At 41.5% G+C, this 20,754-nt stretch overlaps 1 protein-coding gene across 1 annotated transcript in view; it reads left to right on the top strand.

Annotated features, from left to right (window-relative positions):
* Positions 1-20,754, top strand: part of PDE6A (phosphodiesterase 6A) — a 71,952-nt gene that overhangs the window by 37,281 nt on the left and 13,917 nt on the right. Inside the window, exons 7-13 of the mRNA XM_066591312.1 lie at positions 6,360-6,426; positions 7,323-7,370; positions 8,681-8,830; positions 12,570-12,713; positions 15,976-16,041; positions 17,689-17,835; positions 20,331-20,438. Of these exons, the coding sequence (XP_066447409.1) occupies positions 6,360-6,426; positions 7,323-7,370; positions 8,681-8,830; positions 12,570-12,713; positions 15,976-16,041; positions 17,689-17,835; positions 20,331-20,438 (730 nt within the window). The remainder of the gene's footprint in view (positions 1-6,359; positions 6,427-7,322; positions 7,371-8,680; positions 8,831-12,569; positions 12,714-15,975; positions 16,042-17,688; positions 17,836-20,330; positions 20,439-20,754) is intronic.

Genomic DNA, 20,754 nt, shown 5'->3' with positions numbered 1-20,754 from the left:
GTGTACGGGTGCCGATGTGCCCGTGTGACTGAGCCCTTAAAAGGGCAAGGGCTGTAAGAAGGAAGTCAGTATGTCTATAACTCCCTCCCTTTTTGCAACACTTTCCTTTAAAGGGATGTATCATCAGTAAATAAGCTATTATAAATCAAGTTTTTATGTTAAACATATTTTTAAAGAATTTTTGTTTTAGTTTTCCATTTTCAGTCACAGTATATATTTTCACACGGACCACAGAGCCTAATAATAGACTGAGAATTCCTAATCTGTAGGTAAAACTTTGCAACAGTTATCTCAGTAATGGCCCTTTTGCATAGGCTGACAGTCGAGTAAACGACAGCATGAGCACTGAGAGACTTTACTGTTGGATCGAGGGCTTCTCACTCATCACTTCACCTTCTGTGAATGAATAGTGAGCGATGTTTGTGCATTTACACTGCACAATTATCGTTCAAATTCGTTCGAACAAATCATTCCGTGTAAATGGCCCATAATTTCACAGGTAGAATTAAGGCCCATTTAGACACAACGATCATCACTCAAAATTTGACCAAACGATGGTTTTTGAGCGATTATCGTATCTAAAGGCCCATTTACACAAAGCAATGATCGCTCAAAAATCGCTAAAAAGCAATCATTTTAGTAATAATATTTGCGTCTAAACATGTGCCCATTTGCACTTTTCGTGCACTGCCAGCTGATCCCTAAATTCAGTTCAACCTAAAAATCATCCTTAGGCCTTATCAGTAGTTCTCCACGGGGAGTGCTGATAGCATTGTTTCCCGTTGGAGAACAAAGGATCTAAATGTAGATAATAGCTCTGGAGCTATTAGCTGCATTCAGTGAAGGCTTCATTTGCACACTTAATTGCTCTTAAGTAGCTGAGTAGCTACTTATTAGTTTATGCAAAATGATCGCTCAAAGCTGTCACTCAAACTGTTGTTTGAGCGATCTTTGAGCGATCCTTGCTCCATGTAAATGGGCCTTAAATCCGACCATTGTTTGCTTTTCTGCTGAACAATCGATTTCATGTGAGCATGAAATCCATCATTTGTGATAGCAGGCACCGCACGCTGAGTTCTCAGTGGGCAGCACTGATAAGATTGTTATTAGACTTCAGCCTGCAGCAGAACAAAGGACATGTATTTATAGAACAAACCACCTGCTGTTCTGTAAATATATCTTCTGGTGGCTCATTAACATGCAAATGATATTAATTAGCTGCTACTGAACATTAGTGCCCATAAGTTGCTATGCAAAATGATCTCTCAAAACTGTTAAGACCCATTTACATTGGACAAGTGTCGGGCAAAGGATGCCTGACACTCGTCCCTGTATCCCCACGCTCCTGCATGGGAGCTAGCACAGCTGGCTCGCACACGGAGCGGCCAGCAGGGGACAGGGCAGTGCAGGAGATTTCTCTCCTTTCACTTCCCCGCCCCTCTTCATTCACATAACACAGGCACCGTTCGCTACTGAACAACCGCTATTTAAATTGCACTATGAGCGATGATCATGCAGTTTAAACAGCTGCCATTCAATAGCGAACGGCACCTGTGTTATGTGAATGGAGAGGGGCGGGGGAGCAAGAGGAGAGAAATCTCCTGCACTGCCCCGCGCTCCTGCTGACGGCTCCGTGTGCGAGCCAGCTGTGCTAGCTCCCGTGCAGGAGCATGGGAGCGCGGTGATACAGGGACGAGACACTCGTCCATTGTAAATGGGCCTTTACTCAAACTGTCTTTTGAGTGTATTTTGAGCGGTCATCTTTGAGTGTAAATGGCGCTTTACACTGAAAGGCATCATCTGCATGTAGATAACACAGGATCGACCATTCACTGTAGGTGATCAGCTGTGACTATTTACTCCCCTCCCTGCAAAATGACCTCTGAACAGGTCACAGTGCATGTCTAGAACAGTCTCCCATACAAGTTAATGGGTCTCCTCCTGTCTGTTATGTGAATGGCCCATGAAGCTGCTGTAAAGTATATCTCTAAATCCTCTAAAAGCTGTTAAATATAGTTCAGGCAAGATCGAAGCCCCCATAGTCATGTATAGATAACAGAATCAAAAAATATACAATAAGAAAATAAATACAAATTAGAAAAATTGGAAATGTTTTACTCTCTGATTTTAATTAGTAAAAAAATATATAGGCAACACATTCCCTTTAGTGCCTCTTCCTATGTCATCTGGATTATAAACTCTAGTAGAGCAATCTCTCAGTTATATTTTCATCAGTAAATGTTTGTTTCCTTGAAATTGTTATCATTTTGTTTACAATTTCCCTGAATATAAAATAAATTCTACTGATTCCGGAGTGGTAAATGCTAATTAGTTGAGGTTGCATACTATCATATTTATTGATGCTTTATGCTATGATACACGCAGGGCTTAAGGGAGATAGAGAATGTACAATATGCGGAACGAGTAATAATAACCAATACTTTGGATCTGAAGAAAACTGATTTTAAGAAGATTATCCCCATTTTAATGTGCAGGTGATGAGCTGGCATGGAAATAATGACATGTAGACACAGAGCTAAAATCACAAAAAACTTACATTTTTACTTAACATATGCCAAACCTGGAAAACAAAGATGGTGACTACATACCATGTATTTACAGAGTCCATACGCTTTGTGGTTACTTATGTACAGTCCATGTATAACTACATTGCAGCCTCTCCTGGGTCTTAGGTGCCTCCAGCTTGGCATCTCTCTCTCCTGCAGCTTGTCCCACTCTATCTCCCGGACACTGGAGGGCAGTTGCCTTACTCAACTGGACCACTAGAAGTCAATTGGCCCGACTCCTCTCCATCCACTCTCTCAATGAGCTCCACATTAATCATCTCACAACAGCCGTCTCACAGGGGGTCATTCCAGCTCTCTTAACCCCTTGAGTGGCGGGTTTCCTACCACTCTGTCGTGCCCACCAGGGCAGTTTTTTTAAAATGGTCTAATCATTGCATTTCAACTAATTTTGCAGTTGCGTCTCAAGAGCCATAACTTTTTCATTTTTCCATTGACACGGCCATATAAGTGTTTGTTTTTTGCAGGACAAGTTGTGATTTTTTAAACAGGGGGGAGGAAAAAAAGAAATGGGGAAAAAAGAAAAAAAGGGGCCATGTCATTAAGGGGTTAAATAATGTTTTAACTTCCTTCTCTGGGTCATTACGACGCATTGATACCACATGTGTGATTATATTTTTGATTTTTTTACAAAGTAAAGGGAGACAAGTGTTTTTATTATTTTTTTAATAATTTTTTTACTTTTTTTTATTTTTATTTTTTTGTCCCTTTAGGGGACTTCCACAGGGACCCATCAGGACCCCTGATCACATTCCGGGGGTCCGATGGTGACAGCCCTTTACATGCTGCAGTGACAGCCCTTTACATGCTGCAGTCACATAGACTGCAGCATGTAAAGGGTTAACACAGCAGAGATCGGAGGTTTTCTCTGATCTCTGCTGTAAGAGCTAGTACCTGGCTGTCCTCTGACAGCTAACAACCAGCTCTCCCTGCCACAGAGACCATCGGCTTGCTTCTGACAAGCCGATGGTCTCTATGGCAACCTGTAAACAAAGCAGGAGATTGCCGGCATATCGGCAATATCTTCTGCTGGTTTTTCAAACCCCTTGCTTTGTTCTCTGTGGGTCTGTGCAGGCAGAGCACAATGTCACAGCTTGTGGCATTGTGCTCTGCAGCTCCCATAGTGATACATAGCCCGGAAATCTTCCGGGCTATGTTGCTATGAGCAGTGGAGCTCGTCCCGGAAAATTTCCAGGCGTGCCACTCAAGGGGTTAATAGGCAACTTTCACCGCAGCTCAAACACTCTATTCATGTAATAAGTAGCCTCTGCCACCTCCCAACTGCTATCTCTGTTCGGCTAGGAGCAACAGATCCCGTTGCAGCACATATGGTTTCTACGACATTCTGCTCTCCTCTTCCTCTTACCAACCCTTTTTACATAGCTGACGTGACATAGAAATCTATTGGCAGCAGCCACACAACACCAGACAACCATGATAGTGCAAAACAGTAAGGCCTCATTTACATGCGTTTTCATGATCACCCGCACACGCTGTAAAAATCGCATTAATGAAGAATAGTTGTGATCAAGTCACAAGTTTGATTGCATTTTATCATCCACTCACACGGGCGTATCGCGGGAAAAATACACTGCAGTGTGCAATTCCATCGGTCGGAAGAAATCCTTGGACTTCTAATAGCTTCAGTAGCTTAAATAGCGGCAGCTGTCTTCTTTTGATGGCGCAATTTTAACAACGCAATTTTTTCACACAAGCAAAAATTACTCATGTGAATGAATGCATTGGAATCCAATGCTTTACATGGTCACGATTTTCGGACAACGTTTTTTCGCAGCTAAATGGCTGCGTAAAAACACTTGGGTGAATAAGGCCTAATGCACATGGCAGAACAGGGTACAGCAGTCATTTTTAGAAGGTGGGCTCTGGCCACACCTTACACAGCAAGATATCTATAAGCAGTTAAGGGCACAGTACACAATAAGCATATATTTACCCCTATCAATAAATGGACTTATTGTATCTCATCAGCTAGAGATATTTCCCATATCCCACCCTACCTGTATGTTCTGTTGATCTTGCAGATACAGCAACTACGTCCACATAACTACCAAAAAGAGCTTAGATGAGTTATTAATGAGTAATTACCTAAGCGGGAGTATAGATAATTTGGTTTTGATCCATAAAGTATTTTGGCAGTAGTAGTGAAGTCTTTTGCCGTTGCTTTCCCCTCTCCTCCCCATTTATACGGGCTTGGGACCGGCATGCAGCTGTTGCCAACAACACGGCCACTGGAAGAGGCCACATGGTGCTGGAGGAGAATGCATCAGCAATCATAGATAATAATTTGGAAATAAAGCTTATGGTGAAGAGAATCTAGTAGACAAAAACAAAGGTCAGTCGTTTTTAGGCATGAGCATTAAAAATGACAGAAGTGGAATCCAGTGGATGACTACTGGATTGTTAACCAAATTACACATAACCATGAAATCTATATGACTATGTATATGAAGCATCGTATTTTGGACATTTCAGGGTAAGACCTAGCCCAACAGAAAGGACAGGTACAATCGGAGTAGGAATCAGCTACTAAACAGCAAGAAAAGAACGGGCTTTCTTCAGGGAAGGCCAGCATCTGTACGCAAGTACTTTTGAGACCACAAGTGGAAAAAACAGTAACCATTGTGTGGCTTCTATTCGGTAAAGCTGTGTAAAAGACACAGCACTATCATGGCCATAGAGGAGATTCATCTGTCCTGGGTAAACTGGGTTCAAGTTACCGGAGTGTAAGCTGGAGTATAAGGATCTTCATCTCATATACAGAAATGTGCAAAAGGATTAGACAGGTGTGAAAAAATGCTGCATACTGAGAAGGCTTTCAAAGAAAGAAGTGTTAATAGTTTTTTTTTGCTAATTAATATACAAAATAAATGAACAAAAGAAACATCTAAATTAAATCAATACTTGGAGTGACCACCCTTTACTTTCCAAACAGCATGAATTCTTCTAGGCACACCTTCTTGCAGTTTTTGAATGACATTGGCATGAAGGTTGTTCCAAACAGATCTTCGGGGATGTAGCTTCCTCAAATTATTCTGTCTCTCCATGTAATCCCGGACAGACTCGATGAAATTGAAATCAGGGCTCTGTGAGCGATATCATCAATTCCAGGACTTCATAGTTCTTAATGACATTGGCTGTATGGTTGGGGTCGTTGTCCTGATGCAGAATAAATTTTGGAGCCAATCAGATGCCTTTTATTTTTTTTAAAATTGCTGTTTTGCAGCATTTTTTTTTCAGACCAGCCTAAAACATTTATACAATTCTGTGTATTTAGTTTGATTGCTCTTATCACATCAGATTACAGATCCTAACTAGAGATGAGCGAGCATACTCGGTAAGGCGATATACTCGAGAGAGCATCGTCTTTTTCGAGTACCTGCTGGCTCGTCCCTGAAGATTCAGGGGGGCCGCGGGCGGTTGCAGAAGGGATCGGGAGGGAGAGAGAGAGAGGTATCTCTCTCTTTCCTTCCCGCTCCCCCTCGCTGCCCCGTGCTGGCCCCGCTCACCCCCGCGGCCCCCCCGAATCTTCAGGGACGAGCCAGCAGGTACTCGAAAAAGGCGATGCTCTCTCAAGTATATCGCCTTACCGAGTATTCTCGCTCATCTCTAATCCTTATGTCCAGATTTTTCATATAGTATCTAGGGGAGAAATTTGACTTGGTAGCACTGTGCATATAAATATGTGGGGAACATCATCAATGGTATAACAGTAAGGACGCACCGCAGCACTAAGGCTTAATATGTTTTTTACAGGAACCCACCTGCGGATCATTGGGCCTTGCTTAGTAAGCTTCCCACATATGTTGCAGAAAATGGTCTTGTAAGTATAATACGCATTACACAGATATCATTAATATATCTACCAGCAGAACAAAGAGATAAAATACAATTTCAATAATAAAGAAAATTGAATTTTAAAAAAAGAATTGCTGTACAATAGAAAAGAATGGTGCATATTACAGCATGCATACACGCTAAGATAGTGCCTGGGGATTGTCTGCACGAAGCAAGTAAGCAGTGCCTAGCATGGTGCACTGGCAAAAAACGCTTGTGTGGGAGAGCGCTTAACCATGTTGTCTAGTATAGAATACCCCTTTTGAATACCCTATTAGAGAATTTTAAATTAAAGCGGTTGTCCAGTTTAGAAAACCCATTTTCATATATAGTGCAATATTAGGTAATTCTGAGTTCATAGAGGAGGGTGTTCTCTTCGGGATCCTCAACTCTTGGCCAGAGTGGAGCATGGCTACATTGAGCGACTATCACTTTGGAGGACCTCTTCTGTCCTACATTACACAGACAGCTCCTTGATTTGAATGGACACTGTGTAATGCTTAATTTCCCCTGTGAAGGCGCTGCAGGGAAAGAGAGCACTTTACTGCTAAGATAAAAGCTGAATGCTGGGGTTCCAGCAGAGGAACACATTGTGATCAGCTTGTTATAAAGGAACCCTTCTAAGGCCAGGCTCACATAGGCGAACCAAAGTCTGTGTTCTGCCTCAGAGCCCGACTGGTCACCTTGCGAACCTGTTTCCACTGTATTGCGAATGACTGCAGTCATGTGCAGTACAGGGCTTTTTTGTCTGTATTTCCTGTGCCGTCGCTTAGTGAAGCCTTCATTGACATCAATGGAGGCTGTCCGCACGGAAATCACGCTGATGAATAGAGCATGCTGCGATATATGTTGAAAAATGAATACTGAATTTGCTTCTTTTAGATTTGCAATATGATGAACACGGGTGCTGACGACTTCTTTGAATTTCAGGTAAAGACTGGAGAGTTGTATAGTGTAGAGTTCAAAAGCTAAAAGCAAAAAGAAAGTAAAGGAAATGAAAATAGATTAGATAGATAGATAGATAGATAGATAGATAGATAGATAGATAGATATGAGATAGGATATAGATAGATAGATAGATAGATAGATAGATAGATAGATAGATAGATAGATAGATAGATAGATATGAGATAGATAGATAGATAGATAGATATGAGATAGGATATAGATAGATAGATAGATAGATAGATAGATAGATAGATATGAGATAGATAGATAGATAGATAGATAGATAGATATCAGATAGATAGATATCAGATAGATAGATAGATAGATAGATAGATATGAGAGAGATATAGATAGATATGAGCTAGATAGATAGATAGATAGATAGATAGATATGAGATAGATAGATAGATATGAGATAGATATAAATGAGATAGATAGATAGATATGAGATAGATATGCGATAGATAGATAGATAGATATCAGATAGATAGATAGATAGATAGATATGAGAGAGATATAGATAGATATGAGATAGATAGATAGATAGATAGATATGAGATAGATAGATAGATATGAAATAGATAGATAGATAGATATGAGATAGATATAAATGAGATAGATAGATATAAATGAGATAGATAGATAGATATGAGATAGATATGCGATAGATAGATAGATAGATAGATATGAGATAGATAGATTGATAGATATGAGATAGATAGATTGATAGATAGATATGAGATAGATAGATATGCGATAGATAGATAGATAGATATGCGATAGATAGATGGATAGAAATGAGATAGATAGATAGATATGCGATAGATAGAAATGAGATAGTTAGATATGAGGTAGATAGGTATGCGATAGATATGCGATAGATAGATATGAGATAGATAGATAGATATGAGATAGATAGATAGATAGATAGATAGATAGATAGATTGATTGATTTGGGTCAGGTTCACACTGAGCGATATTATGCAATTTTGAATCAGTTATTTTAAGCCAAAACAAGAATTGGATAAAGTATAAACCAAAGACTCTTACTTTTCTGCCCTTGTTTTATTTCATTATTTTGTTATATACTTAGACATTACTTATCCATTTTTGCATTGAATAACATGGATAAAGCTGCCATATTGATTGTCTCTAGCTTCAGTGTCCCAATACAATGATGATTTTACCAGTCAAACTACCCGGTAACATGACGCTCATCACCTTGCGGTTTGTGCACTAACGTTCCACAGAAATATCTATAAACTAAACACTTTGTCCTTATCTGTCTGTAGAAAGGTCCAGTTGACGATTCTGGGTGGATAATTAAAAATGTCCTTTCACTGCCAATTGTCAACAAAAAGGAAGAAATTGTTGGAGTTGCCACATTTTACAACAGAAAAGATGGAAAACCATTTGATGAAATGGACGAAGTATTAACTGAAGTGAGTACACACTACGGCTCCTGAAGGCTTTGTTAAGAGCAACAATTCCCGGGATTGGGGTATATTGTCTACAATACCTTCAATATAGTCTCTTGTGTAATGTGAATTAGATTGCAATTCTGCAACTAGAATAGATTTCACACACATTTTGTATCTTGTAACCACACAAGCTATGTAATACCGGCTCCATGCTTTTTATTGTGGTGTTTGTTGCTCTTATGATTCCAGCATTACTATTGTCAAATCCAATATCATTTGCAACGGAAGCTCCAGATGGAGCCTGTAAACAGAGCCCAAGACATGACTAGGTATGGCAAGCTGAGCCATAAAATACTTAGCATGTGGTAACATCCTCTGATAGTATTATATATTTCTATAGTCGTAATACATTATGCACTTGGGATGAAAAAACTAATTTTAGTTACTAAAAGAGGTCTTGCAATATTGGTTTACAGTAAACTTGTCTCAAGCAATCAGCATCAAGCAGCTGCTGAAAAGGGATATAATATTAATGGGATGCATCAAAAGGGGCCAAGATGCAGAGATGATAAAACATAACTTTACCGTCATACGAATAATATCACCATATAGCAAATATAGTGCAACTGTGAAATACATAGAATAATTAGAGCAAGGAATTGGTGAATTGGTGTTTCAAGAAAGATGAAGAAAAAATGTCTTTGGAACAAACGTATTACCGTATATACTCTAGTATTAGCCGACCCGAGTATAAGCCGAGACAATAAGTTTCACCACAAAAAAACTGGGAAAACTTATTGATTGGAGTATAAGCCAAGCTATACTCAAGTATATACTAAGTAAAAAAAAACCTCCATACTCACCTCCCAGCCGGCGTCTGTGTCTGTGCGACAAGCTGCTTGAATTCTCTCCGCTGTCATCACCCGCTGTCCTCTCTGGCTCTGTCAGTGCTAAGCGCTGTGATTGGATTCAAGCAGCCTGCCACACCGCCGCCAGAGACACAGTATGGAGGGTTTTTTTTAAAGCCTTCCCTGACTCGAATATAAGCCGAGGGGGGCTTTTTCAGCACAAAAAATGTGCTGAAAAACTAGGCTTATACTCGAGTATATACAGTATGTACAAATATAGCAGTGGTTGGTATTAAATGTGCACACATAGGTTGTTATTTTGACCAGCGAATATCCACTATGTCTGGAGGAAAGAGGGTTCAATCATCAGTTTGAGGGCAAAAACACACGGCCATATGCTCAACTACACTCACTGCTGCGGACCGTAGTTGCGCATGAACTGTCTTTTTTGGGGGGAGTTTCGGAGTATTTAAACTCTGCGCTATAGTGTATGAGTTTGAATAAAACAGCGGGAAGATAGGTCCTGCCCTATCTTTCCCATACGTAGTTAATATTGCATGTGGGAAAGATAGGGTAAGTCCTATCGTTTCTCACCCGTACTACTAATGGGTGAGAATACTGCTAGTGAAAACTATACCATTGAAATTCATGGTTTCCTTCCGTCCAGTTATGCGGTCGTGATTTTTACAGCCGCATAACCGGACTAAAACACGCCCATGTGAAGAAGCCCTAAAAGGGTTTTCTTTACTGTAAAAGCTATGGAGCTCTCTATCACAGGATGTTCTTTAAAAGAGGTCTGAAGGACATGTTTCTCATTAATAAATGATAGAAGTAGTGTTGAGTGAACTAAACCAGTGGAACCCTGTATCGGGTAGAACTTTGCTAAAAGTTTGATTTGGAACGAACTTGAACTGAGCTCTTAGCAAAGCTCTACCCAAATGGGGTCCTATTGGTTTGGTTCTCCGATCACTGGTGTATAACACTGTCTAAGAGCCTTAAAAGACCTATATAACACATCCAGGGTGTTGCACGGGGCTTTTATGGCTCTTAAACAGTGTTATACACCACTTTTAGTGTTTTTTGTGAACTTCTCTTTATGTTCTGAACTGAACTTTTTGCAAATATTCGGTGAACCAGATGAACGGAACTTTTCAAAACTTCACTCATCAGTAGATACAACTTTTCTGTAGTAGACCCTCTATTCGCTTCCCTCCTTCTCCCATGTTATAGAGCAGTTTACATGCAGTTGAGCTACTAGTTTGGCTTTAGATTGAGAAAGATGGAGACTGGAACTTAATGCCAGGAGAACTTCCAAACTTTTTACAGGTAATAACCCTAAAGTGATCACAGCCAAAACCATAAACACTGTCAAGGCTATTCAGTGCAGATGTAACAAGCTCTTGGTCCCCAAAGCTAAATGTGTAAAAGAAACCTCACTTATAATACTAGTGGCTTTTTATGTGGTTTGTGGAACCTTCTCATGCACCATGGCCCAAGTGCAACTGCTATCTCTCCACCCCATGTAGCTACAGGGTGTAACTGCAGGGGATGCAGAGGGTGCAATTGCACCCAGGCCCAGGAGCCTTAGGCCTCATGTCCACGGGCAAATTATGAATTAAAATCCGGAGCGTTTTTCCTGCACGCGGATCCGCGCCCCATAGGGATGCATTACACACCCGCAGGTAGTTAAAGGGGTTGTCTCGCGAAATCAAGTGGGGTTATACACTTCTGTATGGCCATATTAATGCACTTTGTAATAAACATCGTGCATTAAATATGAGCCATACAGAAGTTATTCACTTACCTGCTCCGTTGCTGGCGTCCCCGTCGCCATGGTTCCGTCTAATTTCGGTGTCTTCTTGCTTTTTTAGACGCGCTTGCGCAGATGGGTCTTCTCCCTTCGGCTCCGCTCGGCAGCATCGGCGTTTGGGCTCCGCCCCCTTGTACGCGTCATTGCGTAGCTCCGCCCCATGACGTGTGCCGGTTCCAGCTTCCTGATTGGCTGCAATTGGCACGTGACGGGGCGGAGCTACGCGATGACGCGTACAAGGGGGCGGAGCCAAAACGCCGATGCTGCCGAGCAGAGCCGAAGGGAGAAGACCGCACAGCGCAAGCGCGTCTAAAAAAGCAAGAAGACACCGAAATTAGACGAAACCATGGCGACGAGGACGCTAGCAACGGAGCAGGTAAGTGAATAACTTCTGTATGGCTCATATTTAATGCACGATGTATATTACAAAGTGCATTAATATGGCCATACAGAAGTGTATAACCCCACTTGATTTCGCGAGACAACCCCTTTAAATACCTGCGGATGTCATTTTTCCCTGCAGGCGCGGGTCCCGCGTGCAGGAAAAAATCCGGACATGCTCCATTTTAGTGCGGGTCTCCCGCGGGGACGTCTCCCGCAGGCTTCTATTGAAGAATTTAACTCACCTGCTCCAGACGGTATGGGTCTTCCCTTCTTCGCGGCCGGATCTGCTTTCTTCGGCCCGGTGGATGTGCCCGGCGCATGCGTGCCAAGCACATCCGCCGGGCCGAAGAAAGAAGATCCGGCCGTGACGGAGAGAAGATCAGGCTGTGAAGAAGGGAAGATCCGGAGCATGTGGAGAGCTGAGTAATTCTTATTTTTAGCCCTCATGTCCACTGGGCAGGAGGGACCCGCTACGGATTCTCCATGGAGAATCCGTAGCGGGCCTGATTTTCCCCGTGGACATGAGGTCTTAGGGGTCCCATAAGGCCTCTCTTCTCCATACAAGGAGCCCAGTACTATGAATAAAGCATATTACAGACTTTGTACTGGAGCCCAGAAGCTTCAATTTACGCCTCTGGCCACACGACTACTATTCTTCATCCCTACTGTACTTCAAAACTACTTCAGTCATATTCTCCTTATCACTTTCTTCTTGCAGTCTTTGACGCAGTTCCTTGGTTGGTCTGTCTTGAATACTGACACGTATGACAAGATGAACAAGCTTGAGAACAGAAAAGATATCTTTCAAGAGATGGTTAATTATCATGTAAAATGCAATAATGATGAATTACAGATAATCTTGGTAAGCAAGCATCTTCCACCTCAATGATGTGTATGTATATCGAATTATGTGCTTGATACACGTAGACTGCACACATTATTGGGAGGTTTCAAGCTTCTTATTTAGAATAATATACATGGTGTTCTATATATACTGTAGATGTTGCTCACCTCCTTTCAATCTGCATTCATGTCTGTACTATCTTGGTGAGATCCTAACATCAAAGGCATGCACTAGCGACAAAGAATAGCTTGTCTGTCCACAAGATATAATACGAACATGTGACAAATGTCTAACACTGGGCAAAGATACAATTATTTCTTTACTTCATTCAGTAAAAGCATGTTGACAGGCATCAGATTCTATAGCCAGGCTCCAACTAGGAGCTGCATTGCCGCTTGAAACGCGTAAACATACTATGAAACCTGATATTTGTCAACATGCTTTTACTATGGCCAATGCTGGCCTTTTTTTTTTAATTACTATTCAAAAATATGTACATTACAATAAATCATCCATATACCCCATTCACATTAAATGATAACCTGATGCTTATTTCAGCTAATTTCTCATAATAACCCCTTAGTGACCACAATACGCCTTTTTACAGCAGGCACTGATAGGCATTAAGACTGCACATACATCTTCTTAAGGCCGTGGCTTGGTTGACTACTGACAGTCAGGCTCCTGCTGTCATTGCCAGGAATGGAGAAACCTCAGATCCTGGTAGTTTAATCTCTTACATGCCACAATCAATAACAACTGCAGCATGTAAACAGATGACAGGAGGAGGGGGCTCTGTCAGACATTAGCACCCACTGTGCAATCAAAAGGTACCAATGGGCTCTCATGGCAGCTGGAGGCCTAACAAGGGCCTCCATGTCTGCCATGTAACTTGGCCTATTAGGCCATGTTTCCTGTAGGGTCTAATAGGCTGATGTCATAGACATAGTAGAATGCACTACATAAGTAATGCAGTGTACGATCATAGAGATCTAAACATCGCATCTTCATGTCCCCTTGGGGGCCAAAAAATAGCATAAAAAAGTTTTTTTTTTAAATCTAGTTTAAAAAAGTTTTTTTTCCCGCAAAAATTTAAATGGATAAAATACCAAGAAATGTTTAAAAAAAACAGCCTATATTAGGTATTACTGCAGTAATTTAAAAAACTAATGCTAACATTTTAATTTTTCTTTTGTTCACCCCCCAAACAAACACAATAAAAAGTCCAATCCAAAAGTCCCATGTACCTCAAACAGGAAGCAATAAAAACTGTTACTCTTCCTGCAACATATAAGCCTCCACAAAGTTCTGTTGCTGGAATAATAAAAGTGCTATGGCTCCTAGAATGCAGATTCAATTATTTTTCTTTAAAAACTTTTTTCGTTCTAAAGTACTAAAAAATAAAAAATCTATATAAAAACGTGGTATCGCAGTAATTGTGCTGACCCAGATAATAGTTTTTTCATGTTATTTTTACCGAATGGTGAACACTGTAAAAACAAAACCACAAGACAATGGCGGAATTTCTGAGAGATTTTTCCTTCTCCCCCTAAACAAATGTAACTTTTAATAAAAGTTGCACAATGTACGATTGTATGCTTCCCAGGGTGGTGCCAATAAAAAAAATACAACCAGTCCCAAAAAACAACAAGCCGCCATATGGTCGTGTCAATGAGTTATCGCTCTTACAATGAAAATCACTTGGTCCTAAAGGCACAAAATAGGCTGATCACTAAGCAGATAAATAAGCGTTTTTGAAACTGTTCTTGCAAACTATTTCCATTGACTTTAGTGCACATCTCCGGTTAACCCTTTCCAGTCCACTGTCTGACGTCTTCCTACATTCTGATTGAAGCTTGTACAGCTCCAATGTCAGAAGACGGCTGACAGGGTATTCTTACCGTCTATTGCCAGCCACTCTACGGTCAGAGCCTCTCTGGCGCACACACACTGGCTTTAGCTTACAGATGGAACCATTGTATAACAGCAAAAAGAGAAAGCCTTTTAGGAAACCCTGAATCCAAAATTGGATTGGAAAGGGTTAAACTGTAAATTTGAGTTTGAATGCAGTTAATCATAGTAATAAGTTAGAGCAAGTCATGCACACCAAAGGGTCTAGACAAGTGGAGGAGTAGGGCTGTGTTCAGGGTCCAAGCAATGGAGATCTATTTAAAGCGCCCCTCTAGTTCTGCACAAACTTTCCAGGGACCAGAGTGGAGAGAGTCATAGTTCCTGGTCACATCCTATTCCCACTTCGGCTGCTACTCCGCTTGTTCCTGGAGCCTCTTATTATATGTCCAAGATGGCTGTGGCCATTTTTAGACTACCCAATGCACATTATGCACTGATGATGCATTAATAATCTAAATCATTGCACGCTGTTCTAATTGGCTAGTGATGTTCATGTGAACAGCACTGGCCAATCAGTGAGCAGCATGCAATGTTTGACAGCCAATGCACAGTATGCATTGAGTAGTGACACAAGCTCTGCGGCCAAGCTGGAAGAAGGACCCCAACTGTGGTCCCGGGACAAATTTTGTCCTAGAACTGGAGGGTCGCTTTAAGGTACCCTTGTAATTGCAGAACCTATAAGGAGGCAGAAGTGAGCTGTGAATGTCTTCTCCTGATTTACAAAACATAAATACCATTTCATTAGTCCCATAGAGCCACAACTTAGCCAACTCTTTAGAACAAGAACTCTCTGTATAAGAGAAAAAAATGGGTAGATAGCATGCACTACAACTAGAGATGAGCGAGCATACTCGCTAAGGGCAATTACTCGAGCGAGCAATTGTCCTTAGCGAGTACCTGCCCACTCGGGAGCAAAGACTCGGGTGTCGGCACGGGTGAGCAGTGAGTTGCGGGAGTGAGCAGGGAGCAGGGGGGAGCAGGGGAGAGAGAGAGATCTCCCCTCCGTTCCCCCCCGCTCTCCCCCACCCGAATCTTTTCTTCCGAGCGGGCAGGTACTTGCTAAGGACAATGCTCGCTCGAGTAACTGCCCTTAGCGAGTATGCTCACTCATCTCTAACTACAACCAATAAAGTAGTTCTTGGTAAACAGATTAAAGTTCTGAGGTTACATTTCTGTTATATGTAATGAATCACATATAGATAAAGTAGAAATTGAGTCACAGCCGTCCACAGGTTACATGTAGATACAAGTCAATCCCCATGCATGCAGTAATAACAATTGGGTCAACCAAAGATTCTAGCTGTCAATCCTTTTCATCCATTGCTGTAGATGGTTCTGCATTTTAATGACACATTTTTTCTATGCACAGAAAACCAGAGAAATATTAGAAAGGCAACCAGATGAATGTGAAGAAGAAGAGCTGTATGAAATATTGGTAAGTCAAAAAGAACTTGTTTTCCTGACCTGTATGTAACTTCAGAGTATCAAGAGAGAAATCTACAATGTAGCTTATCAAAATGCATCAGAAAACTGATAAAGAATATTGTAATATCTTAATAACTAGGACTTCTAACATCTGGGGTATATCTATAGGGGCTGCAGCAATCACATTTGGAACCACGGCCATGATGCATCATGTCTCTTAGAAAAATGAGTCTAGTAATTAGGGCCTATGTAGTTTCCATTAGGTGAAATTATCACAGCAACTCTTTCATTTACTCATCCTCCTCGCTCTCAGGTCAGGTCCTCTTCAGCTCTGATGCCACAGCTAATACTGTTCAGGATATTGTGTGTATCATGCATACAACAGGGCCTAACATACCATTAATGCAGCAGTGCTCGGAGCTGAAGAAGACCCAACTTGGAAGCGAAGAGCCATAAGTAAATGTAGGGGTCTGGTTTGAGGTCCAACATAATTTAGGGGTCTAGTTTTAGGTCTGCATCCGTTTCATGGTCTAGTCTGGGGTCTTCATTTAGTAGGTCTGATCTGAGGTCTGAATTTATTTGCGGTCTGATCTGGGGAAATGGACCTATGAAATGGTCTGGGTTTGACTTAATTTTAGGGTCTGGTCTAGTATGTGCATTCATTTTGTGGTTTGGAATTTAGCTAGAAAGATGGTTCAGAAGGGGCACGACATAACCAGTTGTAAATGTCAAACAACCGTATACTCCCATGGTGTACTCTCCAATAGAAGGCGACAGTAAATTATCTAATTAAATAACCAGTGTCATTTTCATACAATGGAAAATTCTGGAAAGTATGCCTCGCTTAGTTGTCTGAAAAAATTACAAATGAAAGTATAACGGACTAAGGCTATTTAAATTTAATTTACATTTTGCTTAATTTTCTAATAAGACTGAGCAAAATATATGAGCATAAATGAATCTGCATAGAATTCTCTGTTCCTTGGCCTTTCACAATAAAATGAACAGAGGCTGATTTAAATTTCTCTTCTCTTCTAATATTAAAAAAGGTACATACCAGTTCTTGTTAGGCATATAAAATCAAAGGAATCCTCCACTGTCTGAAGAATTTAGTTGATTAGATTGGAGAGAGCACTTTGCAGGCTTTTCTAAGTACGTCCCTTTAACATTCATTCTCTATACTGCTGTTTTTATCCATGTCTTAAAGGGGTTGGTAGTTACTGCACAGCGTCAAGTCAATAGGGCTGGCTGTAGTAAAATAAACTGAGTATTACTTACTCCTCCACCATCACCGGGATCCAGTGCTGCAGCCCCGCTGTGGTCCCGGTGTTTGTTGTAGCAGCAGACATCACTGGAAGTCAGGTGACTGCTGCAGCCAATCAGAGGCTACAGTATCACATTCCTGAACTCCTTGCATGACTGGTTGAAATAAAACATGTACAACCCCACAGTTTTCACCTGTTTGCGTCATAATGGCTGAGGGCCACATAGGACGGTTACACTTCCATGACTTCTTTAGAGGATAAGGCAGTTTTTGTTATTATTGTCATCTTTGTAAATTGCTGTAATGCTAGCATGAACACAATGCCAAACAGCAATCTAGAAAAGATTCATTTCCCTATTATTAGCTAACTACTTATTGTTCCTACTCTTACAGCAAGAAGAGCTGCCTGATCCAACAGACGCTGAAATTTACGAGTTCCACTTCAGTGATTTGCCTCAAACAGAGCTGTTCTTAGTAAAATGTGCAATTCAGATGTACTACGAATTAGAAGTGGTTGACAAATTCCATATACCTCAAGAGGTAAGTGCATTCATTGTTAGTCACTTTACAGTGTTGGACATAAATTACAGCATAAATAGGTTACATCGACAGTTCAAAGAAACATTCTGCAGGGAGCACTTTAAAGGGCCACCAATGCCTCCCATAATGCAGCATTATAAGGTATGCTGCTGATACAATGTATCTGGGAAACTGAAGACATGTGAGATCTATTAGTAACTAGGGGGGCAGAAACTACTTCCTGCAATCATTCAATTGAAGAAGAACTTGGTCAACTACTCGTCAGCTTAAAAATAACTTGGAGACCATGAACAGGAGACAGAGACAAGAGTGTCCTCCTTGAGGACTTTTTTTACACGGGCATTGAGATTTGCATCACATGAACGAGAGAAAGCCACGATCAAGTCGTGGCTAAATCTTGCCTTTTTTGCCCATTCAGACTGCTAGGTGTAGCATAAATACACTGCAACCCAGAATTACGTCGGCCAGAGAAGAGAGTTTAGCGATGCTAAGCAGTCTCCTCTTCCCTTTGCCGGCTGATCGCTGCAATAGAATCTCCCATAGAAGCCTATGGGAGCTTCCTGAAAAGGGAGGGAGGTGGGAGGGAGTTTAGCAGGGCTGGCCACTGCTGAAGCTCCTCCCCCTCCCCTTGCCAGCAGCATCCATAGGCTTCTATGGGAGTTGCCGGCTGATCGCGGTCAAAAGATAGGACAAGATGGGAATCCACAGCGTATGTGCTATCTTTTCCGGATGGCCGCTTTTACATGCCAGAAAATCTCCCACCTGAAAAAAGGCATTGGAAACCAATGCTTCAGATGGCCGTCATTTTTGGCAAACCTTTTATTGTGGCAAAATGGCTGCAATGAAAGACTTGTGTGAATAAGGCCTACAGAGGAGTGGTAAAAAGCTAGAGACCCAGGGTCTGTTTACACCAAACGATTTACCATGTGAATGAGTGAACAATGTCAGAGTTTGCTCGCTTATGCAGCCTGTTTATACAGGCAGATACATTGTTCACTCTTTCATTCAGTTGTTTACATTCACTGTATAAGTGAACGAGAATGACTGAATGAGCGCTATTCAAACCGGACGATTAGTGAATGAGCCAACGATGATTTTTATGCTTCCACAAAATGATCAATAAACGAAAATTGGACGATTATCGTTCTTCGTTTGGTCGTTGGCATGTGCATTTACACTGAACAATTACCACTCACTTTTGCTTGTGTGAACGTTTTTATGAATGGTAATTTGCAGGCATATAAATCATTGTTCGTTGTTTGCCAGTCAGTCTGTGTAAGAGATGACCGTTCAATCATTCGCAAACCATTTCCAGACTCCCCTGACAGACCAACGATGGACTGAATGAGCTATGACCAAATTTTTTTTAAAGTTTAAGCGAATTATCTGCACTTGTTTGAAAGCAGCAACTTTTTCGCTCGTTCCAATAATTAATTGCTCAATGTGAAAGAACTCACAGAGGTAATTAGACTTTGTAGTGGACGTGAATTGCACACTTCAAAATCTCTATCATGTTATGAATGGAGATGAGCGAGCATACTCGGTAAGGCGATATACTTGAGAGAGCATCGCCTTTTTCGAGTACCTGCTGGCTCGTCCCTGAAGATTCCGGGGGGCGGCGGGGGGCAGGGGCAGCAAGGGGGAGCGGGGAGGAGAGTGAGAGAGATCCCTCTCTTTCTCTCTCCCTCCCGATCCCCTCTGCAACCCCCCGCTCACCCCCGCACCTCCCCCGAATCTTCAGGGACGAGCCAGCAGGTACTCAAAAAAGGCGATGCCCTCTCGAGTATATCGCCTTACCGATTATGCTCGCTCATCTCTAGTTATGAACTATGACAGTAAAAGTTTGCTTCCCATGAGTCTGAAGAGTAATTCACCTCTTAAGGCCCTTTTACACGCATTGATTATCGCACAAAATTCGTTCAAACGTCTGAAAGAAAATAATAATCGCTACGTGTGCACTATTTGTTCACTTGTCTTTTGCGGCTGGTTTTTAGCCAGCATAAAAACCATTGTTCAGCTGCTCAAAAGACATTCCATTTAAATAAAATTCCTGCAGTCTTTTGAGCAGCTTGCAGACTTGAACAGGAAGTGTTTGTTTGCCTTGCATACACAATGAGACTCATTCCAGGAGAAGACAATCGAATCTGCTGGCCAGATAATCCATCACATAAACACATGCCCACCTAAGCAAACAACTCCTACTGAATTTACTTTAGCTATTCAGGAAATAGAGATAATTAAAAGACATTATCTGTATGTGTGATTTTATGCAAAAATGTTGTCAGTTCATTCAGTGGTGCGGCTGTTTTAGCGATAATTGTTGCTTGTAGAAAGGCCTTCAGAGCACTGACCTGATGTAGCAACAAACTGATCCTATTATTAAAATAATCTCTGTAGATACGTGCAACAAACTGCTCATCTCTTTCTTATTTTACCTATTTGCTCCCTGTGTCTTTAATGAAAATCATTAACAAAATGCAATGTCTATCACACAGGTTTTAGTGCGGTTCTTATTCTCAGTAAGCAAAGGGTACCGAAAAATTACCTATCACAACTGGAGACATGGCTTCAATGTGGGACAAACCATGTTCACTCTCCTCATGGTAAGGAAATTATAATACTAGTAATAGTGTTGATAATGTAGAATATTTATTTTAAAGCACAGATACACGTTTGCATCTTGGTAATGACTGGGCTGGAACTAGAGATGAGCGAGTATACTCGCTAAGGCACATTACTCGAGCGAGTAGTGCCTTAGCCGAGTATCTCCCTGCTCGTCTCTAAAGATTCGGGGGCCGGCGCGGGTGACAGGTGAGTTGCGGCGGGGAGCAGGGGGGAGCGGGGGGGAGAGAGGGAGAGAGAGATCTTCCCTCCGTTCCTCCCCACTCTCCCCTGCCGCTTCCCGCCCCCCGCCAGCCC

The sequence above is a fragment of the Eleutherodactylus coqui genome, chromosome 2 (assembly GCF_035609145.1).
Source record: "Eleutherodactylus coqui strain aEleCoq1 chromosome 2, aEleCoq1.hap1, whole genome shotgun sequence".
In the NCBI taxonomy this organism is placed as follows: Eukaryota; Metazoa; Chordata; class Amphibia; order Anura; family Eleutherodactylidae; genus Eleutherodactylus; species Eleutherodactylus coqui.
The sequence above is the reverse complement of the archived record's forward strand: the minus strand, read 5'-3'. Positions and strand labels throughout refer to the sequence as shown.